The sequence below is a fragment of the Poecilia reticulata genome, chromosome 3 (assembly GCF_904066995.2).
Source record: "Poecilia reticulata chromosome 3, P_reticulata-male-v2, whole genome shotgun sequence".
NCBI lineage: Eukaryota > Metazoa > Chordata > Actinopteri > Cyprinodontiformes > Poeciliidae > Poecilia > Poecilia reticulata.
Genome location: NC_088832.1, coordinates 19,979,550 through 19,996,603, shown reverse-complemented (window position 1 = coordinate 19,996,603; position 17,054 = coordinate 19,979,550). Strand labels below are relative to the sequence as shown.

Below are 17,054 nucleotides of genomic sequence, written 5' to 3'. Positions count from 1 at the left end.
TTACTTATTTACTGTGTGGCTAGCTAGCTCCATGGCTAGCTCTGTGTCTTACTCTGCAGTTGTGCAGTCACAATATCTGGGAACATGAGCGCCCCTAGCGGTGAGGCAAGAGAACTGCTTGCCTCACTTCGAGTCTGTTCTCTGTCGTTTCTGATCGCTCCTCCGCACACAAAACACGATGCACACACAGTGACAAAAAACACTGTACATTATATACATAAGCGAAATTATTGAAAATCAGTCCATATATTAAATGTGTTTAGCCATTTTATTGCTGGCGTACAGACAGGACGAACATGCTCCCATAGAATGGCAGCCAGTGCAGTTAGCGAGAGGTTGCGCAATCGCAGGTGAGGCTCAGCTCGCTGGCTTCGCTTCTGAGTATTTGAATGGGAAAATGCGACAATACAGCGATTTTTAAGAAAAAACTAATCAGAATTGGTTAAGCTAAGTGAAAAATAGCAATATAAATGATTTTTATATATATTTATATATATATATATCTTTTATATATTTATATATATTTCATTATATATTATTTTCCCCTGACCGCACGTCTCTGGTAGAGAGCCCTAAAGATGACACATTAAAATTTCTCAGCGTACCAACCAGGGGTGAAAGTAGGAGGGTACGGTCAGGTACTGTGTACCCCTAAATGATTTAACGGGGTTACGCCGTACCTGCAAGAGAGGGGAGCGGCTGTCTGCTGAAAAAAAATCAATGGGTTCACTGTGCAGCTGTGAGTGTACCCACTAATTAGTCGTGAGTAGTGATGGGCAGATGAGGCGTCATGTATCGTTTCGACACATAGCAAAACGGTGTCGATTCTGTGTTGATACTGTGTCACTCAATACTGACACCTGCTGGACATTAAAAATTCCTACAGCCAACGTAGTGATTTGATGATCCAGTCTATACAATAAGATTTAAGTCTTCGTAATGTATTGAATATTATATATTGTATTATGTCATATCTTCAGTTAAATTTAAAATATATTTGATATAGTCAATAAAAAATGTGAACATGTACCATAAAGTGAAAATTTAAGTGAATGTGTTTGAATTGAGGATGCTTGTGGACTATTTCTTTGCCCCACAGATATTTATTTAAAAAAGAAAAAAGTTTTACCTCAAAAATAAAAAATAAAAAGTTTTTACAACATTTTGAAATTTAGCCTGTTACGCTTTTTTGACAAAACTTCTGCTGTAGAAAAAGATGAAGTAAACATTACATTTACAGCCAACCCTTGTTTGTCTTAGTAGCATTTTGTTATTTTTATAATAGTCCTCACAATAGCGGGAAAAAACCTGCCTTTGCCCCTAAACACAGAAACATTTCAGCTGCAGAGAAAACTTCTGACTATAACTTAATCAGGCTGCTAGATGCCCGGTTCGCTACAGGCAGTCTGAGTCGGTCCCACCGACAGATATAAAGAATGTCTGACTTTATATCAGATATCCTGATATAAGACACGGTACTGAGACTGTCACCGCAAGGCAGCTCAAAGCCCCGGTACCACCCGGTACCACCTGCTGACTGTTCGCTCTGCTTCTCCTTAACGTTTCTACCAGGCGGGTTAGAGCCGCTGCTGACGGGTATCTAGGCTGGAGGTGAGCGGCTGTAAGAAGCTATTGCAGAAGTAACAAAGTCAAAACAAACATACCTGTAAGAGGGAAATATTTTAAATACAAGAATATAAAGTATCCATCAAATGTGCAACATAGTGAAAAACAAATATTTTAAACAAGAAATTCAGTTTATTTGGTTTAAAACTATTTTAACTTACTACTAGATGTTCAGCAAGAACGATAATGTAAAGAAAGCAGTAAACCTTATCCTTTATTCACATTCAGAAAGATTCAGAAGTAAAAAAAAAAAAAAAACTCACAAAAAGCAAAGCAAAAGTTCCCCAACCTGATGAAGTTTCATTAGAGCGGCGTCACATTAAACCAGCAGTGTCAACAACTTCCTGAATTTAAAACCAGTTCAGGTTATGTTAGAAACCTCACAATAATGGTTACTGCTTGAAATGTTGACCAAAAACTTTGAACTGTTCAGGATTCAGTGCCTCGAAAGCTATCACAGATAAGCTATCACAGATAAAAATTCAGCTATTAAAACCAACAATCAGGTTTCCTCCAAAGTCTGGATTCTGTGAAAGAAAGAGACAAAAAAATGATTCAATGCGTTTACTTCTATAAAACTGCTTTAAATGTGTCATTAAAGAAATCACAAATCTGACAGGCCATTTATTTACATTTTTAGAGTTTTGAATAATCAATTTGTTTATTGTAAAAACACCAAGCAGATTAAAATAACTATTTCATCAAATCCCCAGAAATTATCTTCTATAACGCAGCAATTAAATAAACAGCACAATAAAGACATTGTTGATCATTTTAACCTGAAAGTGAGAAGTCTAATTTATATCATATAATAAGCATGTGACTATTTTCTTTGCTGGTTTGACTCCTTCATAGAACAACTTGATTTTTGCTGATATTTAATTACAAAGTGGTAGATCCTACACTGCAAAAACACAAAATCTTACAAAGTGTTTTGGTGTAATTTCTACTGCAAATATCTTACAAGTGACTTTTCTGTGAGTTACAGTACACTGTCTTAAGTCAATATTCTCTTAAAAATATTAATTCCGTGGGCAGATTATTTCTCTTGGAAAAAAGTGAAATAATCTGCTGCTGGAACTAGTTCTTTTCTGGTTTTATCAATATTAAGAAATTATTGAGTTAAAACAGTCTCCTGCATCTTTCTGAAAAGATAGTTGTAATTAGTTGTTTAGAGGGCTAAAAACCACAGTGAAGTATTAAGGCCAAGCTAAGAAAAAAAAAAAAACAGTTGTAATAAATACATCAGCATGAGATTACCATCAGTAGCAGAACACAGACTGCTACTGATAACAATCTGATGCTGATGTGTTCACAGAATACAATATTTATAAAACAAAAGGTTAAAAAAAAAATCAAGCACCATCATGTATCCTTCCACTTTGGAATCATGCACTACTTAATGTTGATCTACCAGATTAAAAAGCTCCTTGTTGTGGGTGTTAATCTAAGTAACTACAGAGATACTGTAGTTATCTCTGCAGTACAGTACCGGCGTTTTCAGTCCGGGCTGCAGGTGGAGTTACTTACATATGGGTAAATTGAGAGGCTGCTCCACCGAGCCGCCCAGCTGCTGCAGGGCAGCACTGAGTTCAGACTTCAGCTTGGAGTAGTTTGGTTCCTCTGTGTACTGCAGAGACATCACTGCTGTCAGGAAGCTCTGAAATGCTCCTACACAAAAAACAAACGGGTATAAACAAACAGCAGGCCATCAGATCTAGTCAGAAAAAAACAAGTGTGATTGGTGCGACAGCACTTTAAGGCCATTGTAGATGGGGAAAAAAAGAGGAGTAAATTTCCACCAAGAAACTGAAATGTTTAGATTAATCTCAGAAATTTCCTAGAAAAAAACCCCCAAAGAATTTCTGGTTATGAAAATTTGTCAGAAAAAAACCCCTCACATTTAGAAATTTATCTCAGAAATGTTTTGAAAAAAAAAAAACAACCCCCGAACATTTCTTAGTTTCAAAAGTTGAAATATTTAAACTTTTAAACTCACAAATTTACAAAGTTTTTCTGTAAAATGTAGGATTTTTATTTTTTAAGAATAAATTTGAAATGTTTCAAACAGAAATTTACTTTTGTTCTAGAATTTGTAAAAAAAACCAAATATATATATATTTAAAGTTTTTCTTGGAAAAGAACTATTTTTTTCTATTTACAAGGGCCTGTTGTAGATATAGCCTAAAATCAATATCATATATTGATCACTTCACCTTGATAACGATAAATTGATAACAAGGATGAGCTTTAGATTTTTCACCATTCAAAAAAAAAAAAAAAAAGACGGAAAATATTAACGCGACCAAAATGTTGCCAAACAATTGATGGCGCATTTTTTATTTCTCCTCAGAGCTGCTTCTACGTTTGAAATTTCCTCCATTTTCTCAACTTCGCTGTTTTTTTCCGCTTCTTGACACTTGTGTACCTTACCACAGGGGCCACGTTAGCTGAACAGATCAATATGCAATGTGTGTCGTATCTGACATACATTAAAGATTTTATTTTACCTGAGAAGGCTTTTTACTAAACTGTAATCGTGTTAGCCACGCTAGCACCGAGTACAGTGTATAAGTCCTAGGCACATTCGAACCCTCAAAACCATGAATGCCCGACTTACCCAGCCTTGCAAGAACAATAGGCATCAGTGATCTTGTCCACAGCTATATTTATGCTGAGGGTGTGAGGATCTGCTGTTTTCCTTATCGACCAGTAGCTTTTCGCTGTGATGCGACCAATGTTGGAGACATCACGTGGCTCAAACACTTTGATGTCGTCCAAAAAAGATGACATGAACTTGTTGGTTCCCCTGTCCATTGTCATGGCTGATATTTTGTGAAAATCCGGCAGAAATGCTAAACTAACAGAAATACTCTGCAGAGTCAGTCGAAATGAAAGACGCCATGTTTACATAGACACTAAGCTCCGAGAGGCTTTGTTTGTGAGACATGCAGCCACGTGGGATTTTTGAGGTTGTTTCTGGGCGGAGCTGGGTAAGGTCCATTGGACAGGATTGGATCACGTGACTACAGACTGTAGTGTCTTAAAGGGACATGAGCATAGGCAATCTTTATGCAGCCAAAAAATGGCAAAAATTATAACTTTTCTTTCCATGTTTTTTAAACACCAAAAATATCGACATGGGCAAAATGGCATCGGTCTTTGTCAAAAACTTGGGTGTCGGTTCATTTTCGGTTTACCTGAAACTTCCCTCTTCCCAAAGGAGTCTCTCAGCAGGGCTCTCACGTCTTTCATATACCTGGCAGAAAATATGTCAAAAGTTTTTTATATTTCTTGTAATTAGCTAAAGGTAGGATGAAAGTTTTTGGGTATTTTCTTTCTTTACCTCTGTTTCTCAGCGGTCACCAGCTTCGGATGGTGGAGTTCGGACCACGGCAGCGTTCCCGTGTGCCACAGCAACATGCAGTAACCCAGAGACTGCAGGTCACTGCGACGAGACGGGGCTGAAACACAGCAATGTTCATACTTTACCTCCATTCATGGAATAAAAAAAACAACAACACTGCTCATCTGCAGAAACCAGCCTGTTCATTGATTGTTGCATTAAAGAATCTGCACAACATCACAATTATATTAGCAAGAGGAAAATCACATCTATGCTTATGTTTGCCAAATGACCAGATGGAGAGTGGGTGCAGAGCTGGAGGAAGGAAAATAAATCTCACAATGTTGCATTAATACTCCAGTAGTTAAAAAAAACAAAAAAACAACTTTCAAACAGGATTTAAACAAACCAGCTTCTGATTGTAATTTAATTTAAAATGTTTCAGGTGAAAACATTTTTTTAACCCCAAAAGCATTACCAACTTTGAAAAAAAGATTTAAGATCACTTCTGTGGAGACTTATTAGCTTGCACTACACTTCTTCTTCAACCCACCTCTATTATAAATGAGCTTTTCAAGTGGTTTCAGTTATGGCACTTCTGACATGTTATGAGGAAGAAATTTGTGGATTTATATTTGGTTTTTATGTTAATTGTTAAAGTGTGTAGTACCATTTAGCAATACAAAAATACTTTGAAATCTTTCTAATGGTTGACAGGATGTGGTTCTTTGTTACATCTTGGACATGATGGTAATGAACCACTTAGACCTGAACAGGGTATAAAGATGGACAAACACAAAAAGGGAATGAAGGAAATAAGACTAAAATGAAACAAGAAGGGAAGGAAATAAAGGAGGAAAGCCACAGGAAATAAAGGAAGAAGAATGATGAAAAGAAGTAGGACAGAAGTAGGAAGGAAGGCTAGACCCTGGGGGGAAAGATAAGGAAGGAATACAGGAAATAAAGAAAGGTAACCACAAGAAAATAATTCAGTTAAAAAGGAAAGGAATACACAAGGAAGGAAGGATTAAAGAAGAAATAATATGAGGAAACAAGCCAACAGAAATGGCTCGAAAGAAAAAAAAAATGAATGAAAATAGGTAGGAAATGAGAGAGGACATAAGGAAAGAAGAAACAAAGAGAGAAAGAAGGAAAGAAAAAAGGAAATAAAGAAAAAGAGAGAAGGAAAAAATAAAAGAAAGACATGGGGGAAAGGACACAATCACAGAATGTAAGGAAGAAGACCCAACTGCAGTTAATGTGGAATAAAGTCGGGTAGTACCAGTATTTTGTAAAAAATAAAAATAAAACACACCTGCTCCTTTGTGCGTGTCCAGGCTGATGAACTCCATGGCGCCCTCATGTGGCATTCTGCTGGACTCACGGTATTCCACATGCTGGCCTCCTGGACAGTACCTGAAGGCATGGCAGTATCCTCCCAGGTACACCTACCAACACACACACACACACACACACACACACACACACACACACACACACACACACACACACACACACACACACACACACACACACACACACACACTCCAGTTACTGGAGAGGAAAATGGTCAAGCATAACAGAACTCACCAATAAATGTCTAGGGGAAAAATACGTTTTGGCCCAAACAAAATTAATTTGAAGAATAAATAAAACAATTTTGATAAAACTTCACATCTATAATATTGTAAAATTGGTACATATATTTATATTATTGTTATATAAATAGATACACATATTTTATTCAATTTTTTTTAACATGATATGTATTTAAGGTTCTCCTTTTGTAATTTTGTATGATAGTATTTTGATGGTTCCTGCAAAGTGACAAAGTGCTTAGAAAAGCACTAAACAAATAAAACTATGACTATTATGATGATTATTATTGGTATATATAAACTTCAAAACAGACCTGATTCACAATTTACAAACACAAAACAGAAATCAGAAAAAGCCACAAAAATGGCTGAATCTCTAAGCCTTCTAGTTTTATTAGTGTGAATGCTTTAGGAATTCAGGCTCCTCAGTGCCTCCACTTTTTTGTGTATACCTTTTGCCACAAAACTGTTTTGTATTCAGTAAATATTACATTTTTGCAGGAAATGACAATTTTCTAGTTTTTTCTGGGGTTTTTTTATGTGTATTTGTTTGGTTTTGTTCCTCAGAGGTTCCACAGGTTAAAGTTTCCCACCGAGACGCTTTGTTTCACCTCTGATTTCTGCCCAGACTTGACGTAGATGTTCTCAGCATTGACGTCAGCATGAACGTACTCTTTGGAATGGATGAACTCCAGCACATCAAGCTGAAAGGAGCAGACGTGTCACATTTTAGAAAACTTTTTTTTTTTTCCTGAGTGCATAAAGGCAGCTTCTGCCCAACAGGATGACACTCACTATCCTACAGGCGAGCTGGAGAACGGCCTTCTCAGAGAGAAGCTCGTTTTCTTCCTCTAAGATGGATTGGAGGGAGCAGCCCATGTCTGGGAAAATCAGAAACCTACAATTTAAAATGAGAAATATGTGATTCAGTGTAAAACGCCCTGACAAAAGAGGGAAAATGGAGACTGAATTCACACCTGTACAGGTCTGCATGAAGTCCAAAACCAACACAGGTGGGGATCCCCAGAAAATCCAGTTTGTTCTGCTTGATCCACTTTTCCACTACAGACAAAACAAGTTTTAATACAAAGATCATCACGCAACATGTCACGTCTAGCACTCTGTTTACAACCTGATCGCACATGAACATGAAAGCTAATGACAGATTTGTCTAAGGTTTACAAATCACAATGAAGCATGAGTCTGCTGTAAAATAATCAAAACAGGCAGAAACCTTAGTGGCAACACAGTAAATCTGCTATCAACCCATAATAAATTCCTACCTGATGCAGATTTAGCAGCTCTTTGTAGGAAGTTCTGCTCATTGAAGATTCTCCCATCTTTAGCTCCCTAAAATTGAGAAAATTAGTTTGATTACATTGATTCTTCACTGTAAAATTAACATTAACAAAGCTTCACAAGATGTGCAATTAAAATCACAGTGTGCTAAAAAATTTAATGAATGTATGAATAGAGGACTCAGAAAACCACTGACCAATTTGAGGATGTGATCGGCTTCTTCTGAATTGGGTTGAGCCACTGAAAAGTACAAAGAAATATTACTGAATGTCACTGATGTCAAGCTCCTGATGTTTGTTTTCATGCTGTCAGTGTCCATACAGAATCAGCTGCAGATTAAGAAGCTAAACAATATGCTTGTGTTGAAGAACTTCAACACAAGCCTCTCCTTGGGCTGCCACCTTATCGTGGTGGAGGGGTTTGAGTGTCCCAATGATCCTAGGAGCTATGCTGTCTGGGGCTTTATGCCCCTGGTAGGGTCACCCAAGGCAGACAGGTCCTAGGTGAGGAACCAGACAAAGTGCAGCCCGAAGACCCCTATGATGAATACGAACTTTGGACTGCGTTTTCCCTCGCCCGGACGCGGGTCACCGGGGCCCCACTCTGGAGCCAGGCCTGGAGGTGGGCACGATGGCGAGCGCCTGGTGGCCGGGCTTTTACCCACGGAGCCCGGCCGGGCTCAGCCCGAAGAGGAGACGTGGGTCCCCCTTCCGATGGGCTCACCACCTGTCCGAGGGCCAAAGGGTCGGGTGCATTGTGCTATGGGCGGCAGCCAAGGGAGGGGACCCTGGCGGTCTGATCCTCGGCTGCAGAAGCTGGCTCTTGGGACGTGGAACGTCACCTCTCTGGTGGGGAAGGAGCCGGAGCTAGTGTGCGAGGCTGAGAGGTTCCGGCTAGAAATAGTCGGCCTCACCTCGACGCATGGCTCTGGTTCTGGAACCAGTCTCCTTGAGAGGGGCTGGACGTACTTCCACTCTGGAGTTGCCCACGGTGAGAGGCGCCGGGCTGGAGTGGGCATACTTGTTGCCCCCCATTTGGGCGCCTGTACGTTGGGGTTCACCCCGGTGAACGAGAGGGTAGCCTCCCTCCGCCTACGGGTGGGGGACGGGTTCTGACTGTTGTCTGTGCTTACGGGCCGAACAGTTCAGATTATCCACCCTTCTTTGAGTCCTTAGAGGGGGTACTGGAGAGTGCCCCTCCTGGGGACTCCCTTGTTCTACTGGGAGACTTCAACGCTCACGTGGGCAATGACAGTGAGACCTGGAGAGGCGTGGTTGGGAGGAACGGCCCCCCCGATCTGAACCCAAGCGGTGTTCTGTTGTTGGACTTCTGTGCTCGTCACGGATTGTCCATCACGAACACCATGTTCAGGCATAAGGGCGTCCATATGTGCACTTGGCACCAGGACACCCTAGGCCGCAGTTCGATGATTGACTTTGTCATCGTCTCATCGGATTTGCGGCCGTATGTCTTGGACACTCGGGTGAAGAGAGGTGCGGAGCTGTCCACTGACCACTACCTGGTGACGAGTTGGCTCCGGTGGTGGGGGAGGAAGCCGGTCAGACCTGGCAGGCCCAAACGTGTAGTGAGGGTCTGCTGGGAACGTCTGGTGGAGTCCCCTGTGAGACGGAGCTTCAACTCTCATCTCCGGCAGAACTTCGAACACGTTCCGGGGGAGGTGGGGGACATTGAGTCTGAGTGGACCATGTTCCGTACCTCCATTGCCGAGGCGGCCTATCGGAGCTGCGGCCGCAAGGTTGTTGGTGCCTGTCGCGGCGGCAACCCTCGAACCCGTTGGTGGACACCTTCGGTGAGGGATGCTGTCAAGCTGAAGAAGGAGTCCTACCGGGCCTTTTTGGCCTGTGGGACTCCAGAAGCAGCTGATAGGTACCGGCAGGCGAAGCGGCATGTGGCTCGGGTTGTCGCTGAGGCAAAAACTCGGGCGTGGGAGGAGTTTGGAGAGGCCATGGAGACAGACTTCCGTACGGCTTCGAGGCGATTCTGGTCCACCATCCGGCGTCTCGGGAGGGGGAAGCAGTGCAGCACCAACACTGTTTATAGTGGGGATGGTGCGCTGCTGACCTCAACTCGGGACGTTGTGGGCCGGTGGGCGGAATACTTCGAAGACCTCCTCAATCCCACCAACATGCCTTCTGTTGAGGAAGCTGAGCATGGGGACTCTGGGCTGGGCTCTCCAATCTCTGGGGACGAGGTCGCCGAGGTGGTCAAAAAGCTCCTCGGTGGCAGGGCCGGGGGTGGATGAGATCCGCCCGGAGTTCCTTAAGGCTCTGGATGTTGCGGGGTTGTGTTGGCTAACGCGACTCTGCAATATCGCATGGACATCGGGGCAGTTCCCCTGGACTGGCAGACTGGGGTGGTGGTCCCCTGTTTAAAAAGGGGGACCGGAGGGTGTGCTCCAATTACAGGGGGATCACACTCTTAAGCCTCCCTGGTAAGGTCTATTCAGGGGTCCTGGAGAGGAGGGTCCGTCGGATAGTCGAACCTCGGATTCAGGAAGAGCAGTGTGGTTTTCGTCCTGGTCGTGGAACACTGGACCAGCTCTACACCCTCAGCGGGGTCCTGGAGGGTGCATGGGAGTTCGCACAACCAGTCTACATGTGTTTTGTGGACTTGGAGAAGGCGTTCGACCGTGTCCCTCGGGGGCCCTGTGGGGGGTACTCCGGGAGTATGGGGTACCGGGCCCTTTGATACGGGCTGTCAGGTCCCTGTATGACCGGTGTCAGAGTCTGGTCCGCATTGCCGGCAGTAAGTCGGGCTCGTTTCCGGTGAGAGTTGGACTCCGCCAAGGCTGCCCTTTGTCACCGATTCTGTTCATTACTTTTATGGACAGAATTTCTAGGCGCAGCCGAGGTGTTGAGGGATCCGTTTTGGTGGCCTTAGGATCGCATCTCTGCTTTTTGCGGATGATGTGGTCCTGTTGGCTTCATCGGAACGTGATCTGCAGCTCTCACTGGAGCGGTTCGCAGCCGAGTGTGAAGCGGCCGGGATGAGGCTCAGTGCCTCCAAATCCGAGGCCATGGTCTTGAGCCGGAAAAGGGTAGAGTGCCTTCTCCGGGTCAGGGGGGTCGTCCTGCCTCAAGTGGAGGAGTTTAAGTATCTGGGGATCTTGTTCACGAATGAGGGAAGAAGGGAGCGGGAGATCGACAGGCGGATTGGGGCAGCGTCTGCCGTGAAGCGGGCGCTGTACCGGTCCGTCGTGGTGAAGAGAGAGCTGAGCCAAAAAGCGAAGCTCTCGATTTACCGGTCGATCTACGTTCCCACCCTCATCTATGGTCATGAGCTTTGGGTCATGACCGAAAGAACGAGATCACGGGTACAAGCGGCCGAAATGGGTTTCCTCCGCAGGGTGGCTGGGCTCTCCCTTAGAGATAGGGTGAGAAGCTCGGTCATCCGGGAGGGACTCAGAGTAGAGTCGCTGCTCCTCCACGTCGAGAGGAGCCAGTTGAGGTGGCTCGGGCATCTGGTAAGGATGCCTCCTGGACGCCTCCCTGGTGAGGTGTTCCGGGCACGTCCCACCGGGAGGAGGCCTCGGGGAAGACCCAGGACACGCTGGAGGGATTACGTCTCTCGGCTGGCCTGGGAACGCCTTGGGATTCCCCCGGAGGAGTTGGAAGAAGTGGCTGGGGAGAGGGAAGTCTGGGCCTCCCTTCTGAAGCTGCTGCCCCCGCGACCCGACCCCGGATAAGCGGAAGAAAATGGATGGATGGATGGATGGATGGATGAAGAACTTCAATAATTACATTTAACAGAACAACTAAACACTTTAAGCACAAACAGTGTGTGATGAGGAATCAGAAAATTATAAATATATGCCGTTCTAAACCAGCTACAAAGCTATTAGTTTTCCATAAAAGCTGCACATAAAAACGGAATTAAAATAATCAACTGAAATACGTGACATTAATCAAACTCTAATAAAAGTATTTTATCCGGAAATTCTTTCCTTTTATTAATTAAATATTGTCTTAAATGTCCAACTGTCAGTCTTTATAGACATGGACACATCCAGATTTGTAGTCTAAATCAGACTAAAAAGATGAATTAAATTAATTAGAAGCTGTAACTAATTAATTATAATTAACTCCATTTTTTAAAATACCAATACATGCCAGAGAATAAAATTATATTCGTATAAAGTTTTTCAATGCCAATAAGTTTTGACTAAAGTCTAAAACAATTAGTGGTTTACCTCAGTCTCCATAGCAACCACTGGACACATCTACATCATAGAGCTACGTGCTAACAGGTTGTTTAGGAGTTACAACACGTGACTGTGGACAGCCAGCGAACAACTAAAGGTCTCCACACAAGCTCTACTTTTTTAATTTAAGATATTTTATAAATGGATTTTTGTAAAAAAAAAATAAAATAAAAAAAAAAGACGAAAGTTTTCGAAGACAGAAAGCGTACGTGAGTACATTTTTCACGAGCCGTTTACTTTCTCCTTAACTGCCCAAATTCTTGTTGACATGGTTACCGGAGAAATATACGTCACAGATAGTTTGCTGTTAAGAGTGCTCACTCTGCCATATTTCTGCAAATACAACATGACGAAGATCGTTTGTAATACAAATCTCACACGCTGATCAATTTTCACCCAATTTTTTTTTGCCATTCTTAGCATGAATTTAGTCAAACAATTTGCGAATTATGAACTTAACTACCAACTTATTAATGTAACTTATTTCCACTGTAAACTAATCTACAGTATTTGACCAAATGGCATCTTACATAAACGTATGAAGTTTGTTTAACTGGATTGGTGATGCTGTGGGCCTGCTTATCCACATGACATCATAAACTCTTTGAAATAATTTTATATAAAAATAAAATACCGGAGGAAAAAATGGTTCACTGGACAGGTTGCCATCTCTCCTGTATAAATAGCAGCACAATGAGCTGAAGAGAAACATTAATTCTGTCAAACATAACAATTTCTTAATGCACTCAAATGTACTCAAAGTAAAAGCTGGATTGTTTTTTTTAGATTTGAGAATTTGAAATTATTCAACTGCAATAGAAGATTAATTTACTCTAAGGCTTCGTATAAATCTTTACAAAGGAAGGCAACAAACGCGCCTGCAAAAAAAGACTTTTCAACTACTGATACCTTTTTTTTTTAACATCAGATTATTTCACCTTCGTACAGAAGTTCTATCATGTTCTGATCAATCAGCTTGATCAGTTTCCACGTCTTGCCCAACTGATCCGTCAGCTGCTCTCCTTCCGGCAGCGGCTCCGGCGAGGACGCGTGCTTCGCCTTCTTCGATTTGCTCCACCCTCCTGTTACTGCTGTTTATAGATATACATAAGACATGAATAATTATAAAGCTTGGAAGGAAAAACATCTAAGTAACTGAGTATGTTGTAATTTACACCAAACTCTTCATCAATTTAGAAAATAGCAAATAAAGCAAACAAAATCAGACAAATAAAAAAAAATCTAATGCACAACAAGGAGAAAGATTAGAAACTGATCTCTCCACTAAAGTCTTCACTTATTTATTTTCCATCAATAACAGGAACTCCATAGAAAAATCAAAAACAGTTAAACCAGATGATATGTAAACAGATTTAGAATAAATAAATATCTTTAAGAAAAAGCTAAAAATACAAAAAATAAAAATAAAAGCATTTTTAAAACTGGAATATGTACATGTGACATACTTACTTTCTGTATTTTCTTTTATTACAGTGTCCTTCCTTATACTTTTTTGCTTATTCACATCTTTATTGCAACCATTCCTTATCATGTTGCCATGTCAGAACCAATAGTTATGTAGAGAAAACTTAAAAGAGCAACAGACTATTTCCAAAAACTCAAAATCTTACCAGTTGCTTTTGACCTAGCCTCTGGTGCAAATACACCTGAAATAAGGCAAAACTAACTTACAAGTAACTTTTCAGCAAGAAAGAGAAGCTTAATGCTGATTTAAAAAGTTTTAGTTCCACTGGCAGACTTTTTTCTAATATTATAAATTGTTAATAATAAGTGAAATAATTTGTGAAACTAGGACGTTTTAAAAATCAATATTGAGGAATTATTGACTTCAAACAAGCTCCCATATCTCGGTGAAAAGTTGCCTCTAAGTTAATTTTGTCTTATTTCAAATATACTAAGATATTTTCATTAGATATTAGACCAAAAATCCTTGGTAAGATTTTGTGTTCTTGCAGTCTCCAGCTCTCAGTCTAGCAACATTTTTTTTCCAAATAAGTCTGATATCTTCTGTGAACAACTAACAAAACAAATATGATACAGGAGAAAATACTACACTGTTTGATTTAATGATGGTAGCATAGAAGTGAATAAGTGCAGCTTACTCTTCGATAGAAACTTGAAGGAAACCGAGCGCTCCGTCTTTGATTCCTCTGTTGCCGTTTCATCAGATGCGATCCTTCCAGCTGCTGCTGCTGCTGCTGCTTCATTTTTAACGGGGCTCGAAAGTTTCCCTTTTCCCCTGACTGGAAAAATGAAGAAAATGTGAACTTTCTATTAACTGTCTGCATCACTGCAGTGGCTGCAAAAGTATGTGCACTTTTAAATTTTTTGTACTCTGTGTAGAAATAGATAAATTAAGCAGTTTTTTTTTTTTAGCTCACCCTGTCGAGGAGATTTCACCGCAGGAGGTGATCCAGCCTCTGGTTTAGCTTTGACTGTGCCGATTTGCTTCTTTTTATCAGATGTTTGACTCCCAACATCCTGTACTGCTAAAACAAACCAAGAATTTTCAGGTTCAGGACCACAAACTCTCACTCTCTCCTCCTCCTGGTCAGAAAGTGCAGCTAAAACTATAATTTCTCTTCCATTTCTTACCATTTTTCTATAATTTTTTTTACCTTTAGTCTTGTCATTTTTGACTGGAGATGATGAAGGCTCAGTGGGTTTGGCAGGCGTTTCCTGCTCCTGGGTTTTACGGGTCCTTCTCAGAGAAGATCGAGGTGAAAGTGGAGATGGAGTTTTACGGACCGGGGCTGCAGAATGAAAATATTTACAATCCTAAAAACTTGCATTTACAGACAACACTGACGGGTTTTGCAAACAACTGTTGGCTCACAGGTCAAAGTCGAAGGAGGGCTTGAGTTAGTTTCAGCTGTTTTTGTTTCGTCCTTTAAAGAGACAGCTGAAATCTTGAGTCCAGCTTCATCTGGAGAGCTGGGAAGTTTGTCTCCACACGATGGGCAGAATCTGAAATCAGGCTGTAGCTTCATCCCACATTGTGGGCAAAAATGGAAAGGCATCCTGGAAGGGCAAACACAGAGGTCATCAGTAAGCCAACTAAAGATTCATGCAGGAATTAACTTTACAGATTACATTTTTTTTGTACATTCCTCACTGAATGAATATCAGACTCAAATCTTTTCATCTACATAAATGTTTTTGTTATGATTTTTAAAAATTCTAATTATTTTTCAAGATAAAAGTTAGTTTCCCAATGAAAGCTTTAATGTCAAATTTGACAACAGGAATCTCAAACCAGCTTTTACATTTATGTTTTAGGTACTTGGATATAATTCATGCGTAAGCGCGGGCCCGGTGTTCCAGTACCTCCCAGTTTATAATCCAGTTGAATTGCGATGATTTATGAAAATCCTGATGAATTTGTTTTCATTAAAGGGAACAGTTTGGGTCAAATGAGTGAAACTTTGATACTTTTTGGTGTTCCAACAAGTTTGGAAGCTGAACACATCCAATCTGGTTTCCAAATATAAAATTGATTAACATTAATAAAACTTGCTTATACAACAACCTGTAAACATTCGGTGGTTACATCTGTATAACTGAGTCTGTAAAGATAGTTTTAAATGTGGATTAGAGAAAATTGGGTTAAATTTAAATTTGTGCACTCAGATTTTTTAAAATCTTAGATTGTTTGCTGCATCATCGGCAAACAAGTAAAATAGTTACAAAGGAATAATATTCTCAAGGAGACTACAACTGCAGATTTGTATGTTTTAGGATAATGTTGCTTTAAAATCATATTTGATATTTAAGCTCTACTCACAGGTTACATTTTACTTGGAAAACAGGTCCACCTTATTAGATAATATTCGTATTACATAATGTGATCATATTTGGCCGTCGTAACAATACTCACCGTTTAACTATATGATAAATAAAACAGGTACCATTTTACAGATATAAAACACACCAAAACCAAAATCTGTGTGTTTTAAATTAATTTATTTCAAAGTTCCTCTTTTTTTTTACCTTGTAACTTCAGCTAGGTTAACAAACATTCAGAAAGACATAAATAGCAGCAATAAATACGCTTGTAACTTCAGCTCACTGCCGAGTTTTACTTCTAACACATTATAATTTTGTACGATTTACTAAAACTGTCTCATAAATCTTGCATAAGCATATCAGAAACATTTCAGATACCTTTTAAACTCAACTCCACCGTTCTGTTTGGGTTCGCTTGGAACTCTTCTTCTCGGGATCAAATAGTGCTGCAAGTCAAATGGTGGAGCAGATATGCCGCCCCCTGCCGGGATATTCTGGAGATACAGGCGGGCTTCAGCTGCAGCTCACAACGGTTAAACGGTTAAAACTCACAATGTTCCCGCTCCGGTTGTAATTTCCTCGGTTATCCATCCACAGGGGTTCATTTATTACCACATAATGTTGTTCTGAAATGTGTGAATCAAATTAAAACCTTCTAAACAATACAAGTTTTGTATTTAAAATATAATACAAAACAGGGTCAAACTCAAACTCGCAAATTTAACTTTCATATTAGAAACATTTTGAATTACAGATGAAAACATTAAGTATTTTTTCCATCATTGTATTTCTCTATGCAGAAAGTGGTGAAAGGTGGCATTTGCCTATTAAAAAACATGTACTTAAAAACTGAAAAATGCTTGAAAATGTATCTTTCCTGTTAATTACTTAATGTTTAGTTTTGCAACCAGTTTAATTAAAAACAGCATCACATCTGGGTTGCAAAAAGTTGTCCAACTTCTGTAGTTCCTCTGCATTTTTGTTTTTCCTCAAATGTTCTTCTGGATTAAAATGGCCACTCCACAATTCATAAAATGTTGCATCCTTTCCTGTGTTCAAAGTAAGACATGGCATTTCAGATATTACCTGAAGTGACTAAATAGTTTAAAGTAATATTCATGCATTATTTATTACACTGCAACTAGTTCTAATCTCA

The 17,054-nt window shown here is 40.5% G+C and overlaps 1 protein-coding gene across 2 annotated transcripts; it reads right to left on the bottom strand.

Moving 5' to 3' along the window:
- Positions 1-1,147: 1,147 nt before the first annotated feature.
- Positions 1,148-16,386, bottom strand: vrk3 (VRK serine/threonine kinase 3). 2 transcript variants are annotated; one of them, XM_017303832.2, is made up of 16 exons: positions 16,277-16,386; positions 14,949-15,133; positions 14,731-14,865; positions 14,494-14,598; positions 14,215-14,355; positions 13,030-13,182; positions 8,066-8,109; positions 7,854-7,920; positions 7,548-7,632; positions 7,366-7,468; positions 7,182-7,274; positions 6,288-6,420; positions 4,973-5,090; positions 4,827-4,885; positions 3,157-3,297; positions 1,148-2,153 (listed from the first exon to the last, which is right to left on the bottom strand). In XM_017303832.2, coding segments are annotated over exons 2-16 (1,563 nt in total). In that variant the 5' UTR covers position 15,133; positions 16,277-16,386; the 3' UTR covers positions 1,148-2,151. The 2 variants fall into 2 exon arrangements, with proteins under 2 accessions (XP_017159321.2, XP_008403628.2); XM_008405406.3 differs by having other exon boundaries at positions 14,494-14,601; positions 16,277-16,385.
- Positions 16,387-17,054: the final 668 nt, after the last annotated feature.

Excerpts from the sequence above, each read along its gene's own strand:
- vrk3 (XM_008405406.3), bottom strand. The coding sequence starts at position 15,132 with ATGCCTTTCCATTTTTGCCCACAATGTGGGATGAAGCTACAGCCTGAT. Across the intron at positions 13,183-14,214 it reads CTTCAAGTTTCTATCGAAGA|CAGTAACAGGAGGGTGGAGC; the intron begins GTAAGCTGCACT and ends ATCTATAAACAG. Across the intron at positions 7,275-7,365 it reads TCCAGCTCGCCTGTAGGATA|CTTGATGTGCTGGAGTTCAT; the intron begins GTGAGTGTCATC and ends TGCTCCTTTCAG.